At 36.7% G+C, this 7,906-nt stretch overlaps 1 protein-coding gene across 5 annotated transcripts in view; it reads right to left on the reverse strand.

Annotated features, from left to right (window-relative positions):
- The window catches only part of ROBO1 (roundabout guidance receptor 1), a 461,057-nt gene that overhangs the window by 96,861 nt on the left and 356,290 nt on the right, over positions 1-7,906 (reverse strand). For all 5 annotated transcript variants that reach the window (XM_025214559.1, XM_006032830.2, XM_025214558.1 and 2 more), the window contains exon 7: positions 672-680. In XM_025214559.1, the coding sequence (XP_025070344.1) occupies positions 672-680 (9 nt within the window). The remainder of the gene's footprint in view (positions 1-671; positions 681-7,906) is intronic.

Below are 7,906 nucleotides of genomic sequence, written 5' to 3' on the forward strand. Positions count from 1 at the left end.
GGGGTATGGTGGTGGTGTAGGACAGTGACAGCCACCGCGTGCAAGCCCTCCCACCCCCTGTTTGGCTTGTGGAGGGGCACCGCTGCCCTCACCCCCCACGCTATTCCTGGGAGTGGGCACAGAGAGTGAGCTGAGGTGGGGAGGCTCTATGGTATGCCAGGCGCACCCCTCCCCTGGGTAAGAAGCAAGTATGGAAACACACTGGGGGAGATGCTGCTGCCACGCCACAGGGCGCACTCTGTCCCCGCCCGCGTATACCCCCTATGCATACCTTTGGATGACAACCCCTGCTATACAGGATGATGTAGCCATTAGCTATTTAGGGGGTGGGGAATCCCTTCCTCCTGTCCTTGGGATCTTTAAGACAAAATTAATTGATTATATAGGAAAACATTAGGTTTTACATGTGTGGGAATAAGTGAAAAGTGAAAATTAAGATTCATAACTGGAAAAAAAGACAAAAATTTGCAACCCATTACCTTTGCTCTTTGCCACAAAATTACCCATACTTCCTGCAGAATCTATTCTGTGCAGTCTGTCTTGTCAATAACAAGGAAAGGATGGAAGCTGATTGGTTGAAGGACATGGAAGGGTATGGATGGAAAGGGGAAGAGAAGTTCCAGTCACAGTGACACGATGATTAGAAGATGGCCAAGAAAATTTCAACTTACCAGACACAACTAAAAACAAAACAAAACAAAAAGAAGACATGGAATAAATAAAAGTAAACAAATATGAAACAAACCAAGAATAAAATAAAATAAAAACCAACAGGATCCTTGGTAAGGATCTTAGAAAGCACAATTATATTTTGATATGTGAAAAATATGGCACAAACACAGAACTGTTATGCCATTAATTTTAAAGCAGGATTCCCTATTGATTTCTTAAAGGAAGCTGCCCAGTATAATGGATAAGGAAGTAAACTATGACTCAAGAGACTTGGGTTCTATTCCAAGCCCTGACAACAGGCTGCTGTGTGAGCATAGATAAAATATTTTAATTCCTTTTTTCCCCAATTCCCCTGTGCTGATGAGCTCTCCACAGTAAAGCTGTTTGAAACCTCTCCTCAGTGGGAATGATGACATTTCATCCCTTCCTAAAACATTTGGAGCCACTGAGATGGGAAAGGCTCTCTTTAAGCTAACAATTTAAAAGGAAATTAATTTAAAAATAAGAGGTATGGAAAACCCTTACGCTTATGTCCCAATTTGCAGATTGTGTATAAAGACTGCATATACCAGAACCTGTACTATTCAGTTTTCAAGTCCATAAGTATATTTAATGGTGTATTATATGATAATTTAATTATCCCACCCCGATACTTTTCCTTTCTGCACTGTTAGGGACATATTCAAATACAGACATTTAATGCAAAATAATATAGATCCAAAGATGCAATCATGTGAAACACAAATATATACATATAAATACAAACATATACTTCTCAATCATAGTTGAAAATTATTATAATCTTGGATAGTTAGTTTGTTCCTGGGTAGTTAGTTTTACCTCAAAATTATAAGCATTTTGTAAGCATCAGTATACTAGCATTAAAAACAGAACAAAACAAAACAAAACCCACTTCATATATTTCCAAAATCCACTGCATATTCTAAAAAATATAATCAAATACAGAGTAATTGGTATAAAATAATTAACTAAACCATCTGCAATAAGCAGCAATCCATATTTACTTTTTTAAACATATCCTGCGAATCTCAAGCCTTTCAATACCATTATTGGGGTTTTTTTTTACCCTCTTTGTTGCTGTTTGCTCTTTCCCATAGAGAGCAAAAATAACTACTGTTAAGCATGAGTACATTTTCAAAATGAGCTGGTAAACACCTGCAATATGCCATCATCTGATAAAACACATGGAGGAAACTAATACTTGGTCTGTCAAAACTCATTGGGCACAAGACATATAAGCTTCCTGTCCAAATAAATGGAACATACTGTAGACTGCAGGTGTGCTATGAAAATGAAGTGTACATAAAATAGTAATTATAAGTACAGTGTATTAAAAAAATGTGTCTTCTAGAGCAGACCAACTGAATGCAATAAAAACTAGATGACATACAGAATGCTTTTCAAGATAAGTAGAGGTGTTTATTGTGGGAGAGGATGGAAAAGAAGGGAAGGGAAGAAATGACTGGAGAGGTTTAAAAAAAAATTATCTTCAGTTTTAGGAAAGTAATCTGAACATATGCTAGATTTCATTTTAATGTTTAGTTTCACCGTTTCCTGGAGGGAAAAGTAGAATAAATAATTCTATCTGTATTATGCAGGCAAATCAAGGGTGCATGTCAGATGTGGTCAACTGATGGCCCACTGGGTCTCTAGGCTATAGTTCCCTAACTCATCTCAGAAGTTAAACTTCAGGCCACTCTTAAGCATATGGGCCCCCTCACAACCTTTTTCAACTAAACAGCTACAAATATGATGTCCAAATTGCTTCAAATTACAATATGACAGACTTCGGAATTCGTACATCTCCATTAAACAAACAACTCCCCCATAATTGACATATCATGTCAAAAGAGTTTGATAAGAAAACAAGGTTCAAATTAATGTTCTTGAAATTCTTACACTTTGAAACTAACTGTGAAGCACTGATAAAGCACTAATTTAAGCATGCTAAAATGAGAAAAAGTTTGCCTTTTTGATAGTTATTCAAACCTACCCATGAATTCTGCACAACAAAGTTCATTTGAAACCTCTAATGTATACAAATCTGTCTTGGTTGCTCAATTCATTTCCACAAAGTAAGTTAACTTACAAATACTGAGTTTCCTTTTTTTTCTAGAGGATTTTGCAATTGCATGTTAAGAATAACTGTCAAGCAAATGCATGTTTTGTCCACCTGTAAAAACACAAGGGATACTGATGTATGAAAATAAATCCCTTTTGAAACAACGCATCACATAAGATGCAGGTTTGTGGTGAGGACAAAGGGTGAAAATTCATAGCAAAACTGAAGCAGATCCATTAAAGGAGTATTGTGTGCTTAAAAAAGTAAGAGTTCAGTCTGAGCTTTATTAATTGGCTATAAAAACAGACATTATAATTTTAAAAAGGTTAAATTATTTTGCAGTAGTCTTTATTTTTATTGGACAGAACTTTTTATGTTGTTATTAAACAAGTTAATTACCCCATCTGCAATGTCTTTTCACAAAGCAATTAGGGGAAAAAAACCCAGGAAATATATTATTGTTACCATGAGAAGCAGAAGAGTGAAATTACTGCTTTTTAAATTATTTTCTTTAAAAGGTGAGATTTATAGTGGAAGAAATGCCTTAATTTTGCTGAACTAAAAAGTGTTTTGCAGATTAATGAGGTGATCATGTAATATCTCATTCATGGCAGCAAACCCATCTATCTCAATGGGATTGCTGATGTCAATAAGTCAACTCACAAGAGTGTGAGTTTGCAAGTTCAGGCCCCAAAACTGCATACCAGTACAGTTGCCAGATGTTAGTGAAGTAACTACTGTACTTGACAGATGTACAAAGATGACCAAAAATAGCTCCAACATACCATATGTAATGCCTACATTTCTGAATAGCACGTTCTGTAATTTTCCCCACAGAGATGTATGCAAATGTAAACCTATTGTTCTACACTATTTATTCTGGTTTTAAAAATAGTTTTACAAGCAGGCTGACAGGGCAATGGAGGGGGCACAGAGCATTTAGGATGCATTTGGCAAACCAGAGCAGTTCTAGAGGGGAAGCTGTAGAGTGCAGGATGTTCCCCAAGGATGAAATGTTGCATTGTGGGACAGCTGCAAATTGCAGACACCTCCCTTGTTTGCAAGATGCTAGATTACTGAAGTGGCTAGATGAAAAGGTGCAGAAGTTCTAAGTGCTAGAATAACATGGACATGTTAGAAGTGGTGTGCATAAAATGAAGCAATTCTACTCTCACTATTGCTTCTTTTTAAGAGATTCTAAAATCCAGAAGTCCTTTACTTTCTAGTCTGTCCCCTAATTTCAAAGTTTAACTGCTTAAAAAAAAACAAACTTCCATTCTCTCACTACTTAAGTATGTTCCATTCCTCACATTTACAAGCTGTGAAAGCCAATTATATGCTTTTTATTCTTATAAGGAAGATTTAAGTTGTATAGACTTTGGTAGCACAAAGAACAAATGAGTACAAATACCACGTAGTTCTTTGTTGGCTTTTTAAAATATATGAATCAGTATAGAAGTTAGATACAGTCAATGTTTTGCGTTTCCTTTCTCTTTCAATGGTTTGTGTTTATATGCTACTCTCATCTTATCAAAGCAATCTGAAACCTTCAGTATCCTCAAGATGCACATTTATCAGCAGTCATTCATGTAAAGTATCATTTTCTACAGAGGAAGAAAGGAAGAGCAACATCTCCAGATCTGAGAAAATTTAAATCCTGCCATTCATCTGTCTTCATGCTATAGCTAAGGGAAAATGATACTTTGTACATTACTGGAGAATCGGAGTATCCCTTTTCACCCTCATTCTCTTCTCACCATACAGAAATGGTATTTTCAGTTGCTACTGAAGTGCAGACACACAGGATAACTTCATTTTTTTCAGATTTTCTGTTAAAAATTATGTTCACCAAGAGAACAGACTGCATTACCTTAATTCTTGATGAGCATTTAAACCATAAATAATTCCACTGGCATCTGTAAAATTACATCATGGGTATCGTGCTACTAGTTGTGAATAGTGGTATCATGAAATAGGTACAAATAGGTAGTACAATTATCATTTTAATACAGTATGGCAGACATACCTATACTTGTTTCTGAATATTTTAGACAAAACTGATCTGTGATTCCAGTCTGGAGTATATGCATTTATATTTCTAAAGATTACAATATTCCCTCATATTTCAGGCTGTGAGATGAAGTTTTGAGAGTCATTTATTGAGTGGTAAGAAGGAACTACAATTGAACAACGTAAGAATGTATCTTATGTGATGATGAAAAAGGTGACAGAATAATAACCTAAATAAACCTAAGTAAATTCCCCCTCCAGAAAGCAGCACTGACATATCCAGTGTGTATCACCCTGGCCTGTAGCAGCATGTTTTTACTTGTACTGAAGGACCTTGATATAGCTCCTAATTACATGCTGTTGCTTGTACTGTGATGACTATTAACAGTACTGAGCTGGTCACATTATTAATGAAAGAGCATTTCAGTACGCAGCAAAACAAATATTAGGCTGTGTACAAACATGCGTTTAAAATGGTTGAAAATTGATACCACCGAAACCAGGAATGATTCCAGATCAGAGTGACCCTGGCCCCTGGAAAACATGAGGGTCTTTCCTTTGGCTCCACTCCTTCTGGTCCCTGGGAAGAGTTAAGTCGCACAAAAATGTACAAACATTCATTCTCCTGGAGTAACTTCTAACTTGTTGTAGTCAGACTCCTGAAGCAGCCATTTTTGTTCCAGGAAAATAAGCTGGAATGTATGTATACTTGTAGTTTCTAGCAGGAGAGCAGCGATTCTCCAGGTAGAAACTGAATGTCTGTATATTACCAACTGGTACACTGAGCCTCTTGGCAATACAAAGTGTGAGTGCAATGTTTACTGCACAAAATCCAGAATCTGACTGACTAAGTATAAACAGTCAAAAAGGCCAAGGCTGAATTGATTCAATCTTTGCAGGGTAGTCTGAGCTGCAAAGATTAAACCAATAAGAAAATGAACAGACATTCACTTCTGACTCAGGAAATGCAACTACATGTCTGCAGTGGCTCAGGCCAGAAGTCGGGGGGGCACTACAGCACAGCTCTCTGGCATGTAGCCAGCATGGGCTGTGTGTTCGCTTCCTTTTCCTGCTGCCCCAGAAATCTCTGGGATTTGCAGTCCAGATTCACAGTAGCAGGACTCTTCAGGGTTGCTCACCACTTCCTCTTCCTGCTTCCAGGTACCTCTGGGATTTGTAATACACAGTTGCAGTTAGCTCTAAGCAAGCAGAGCAGGGCAGCTCCATACTTGGGGGAAGGGAAGTTTAACCCCCTCCCTTGCCACAGACCCGGGGTGGAGGGTGGGGTGCATCAGTGAGCCACTCCTCATGCAGAGGGGCAGAACCAGCCCTGCTCTTTGGAACGGACAGCACAGCTTAGTCCAGGGCTGCAAAGCATGCTAGAATACTGGGGGACTCTGATTTAACTTGAAACAGGAAGGAGTCTGGGACAGAAGTTTCATCAACTGGTTTGACTTAAATCAGTTAAGTCTGATACTACATTCAACCAGGTTTATTTTAAACTAGTTTCAGCCATTTTGAAACTGGTTTCTGTACACTGAACTTCTGGTCTGTTACAGGTTTAAACCAGTTTCCAATGACTTAAATCGGTTTGTATGTAACTTCTGTACCTGGCCTTAATGGTTAATACATACCAGTATCTGAATTTAACATAAATACTTCTTTAAATAAGAAATAAATATTGACCTAAGTGGGATATGAAAAGATTGTTTTGTTGGGATTTGAGGACTGATGACCATAAGGGATAAAATAAAATTTAATTTACCTTTCATTCTTGGAATTTATAGGAGAAATACACACTCATTAGAGAGGTATATCTCTTACCATATGAATTCAAATGAACAAACAACACATATGATATCTCTTAGGAATGCCTGTCTTTTACTGGTAATCACTAAATCAACTTTCTAGAAGTAAATACAAAAGAGAAAAGGCCATTATTGCTTTTATATGTGTTTAGCATGATTTGAGATAATCTAATTTTTTTATAACATAATTGATAAATTGGTGCATATGCTTTAATTAACCAGTAGATAATAGTATTCAATATATACTAAGTGTGTGTGTGTGTGTGTGTGTGTGTGTGTGTGTGTGTGTGTGTGTGTAAATAAAATCATTATATATTGGATACTATTATCTACTGGTAAATTAGAGCATATGCACCAGTTTATCATTTATGTTGTAAAAAATTAGATAATATCAAATCCTGCTAGTCTGATTATATCAGAAAATTCTAGTACGTCCCCTTATTTCAAAATTTAACTGCTAAAAAAATAAGACTTCCATCCTCTCACTACTCAAGTATTTTATACTCACACACACTATACATACAGATATATACACATACATATAGATATAGATATACACACACACACACACACACACACACACACACACAATTATATAAACTAATTATATTTATATAAATAATCCTCAAAGAAAAGAAAAAAAACCCAGCTTCATTATTAATCTGCTAGCTTTAGAAGACCAACACAAAATAAGTCTACAAGAATAAAACCTATTACAGCAGTCATTGATTTTTCCCTAGCCACAAGGCTTAGGTAATTACAGCTATTAGAAAAAAAGAACCTTCACGTTTTTCTTGGTCCTCTTTATTTGACCATCTTTGAATTTTACACAGATCTATTTACTGAAATACTCTTTGTTTGCTCAGTGATTAAAACACATTATTTTATGTACTTGACAGCACTTAAAAATAGTCCAACCGATTTTAGCAAGTCAAAAATCTCTGGCTATTAAGCAGCCAGAAATAGTCTCAAAACTGTAGTTCTTGGGCTGCTGTTAGTCCACTTCGTAGTGATCTACTGAGAAATGGCTGTCTCTACTCCTTGTTTCCCATAGGCAAACAGCTTTAAGAGACATAAAAAACTTTTCTAACATTTCTTTCCTGTGAGGAATTGCCATCATTATCATGATATACAGTTGCTACAGGCAGAGGAAATGGTCCAGAAGAGCATAATGGGAAGGGGAATAATTCATAAGAGATAACCCATTAAAATGTAGGGTCTCTTCATGAAAAACGTTTGAGAATGCCATGTCATACCATTTCGAAATTAAAACTTCAATTCAAAAAGGTCTCTGGGATGGGGAAGGAGTGGGAGGGTGAGATGGAAGGGAAAG

This window comes from Alligator sinensis, unplaced genomic scaffold (genome assembly GCF_000455745.1).
Source record: "Alligator sinensis unplaced genomic scaffold, ASM45574v1 scaffold923_2, whole genome shotgun sequence".
NCBI lineage: Eukaryota > Metazoa > Chordata > Crocodylia > Alligatoridae > Alligator > Alligator sinensis.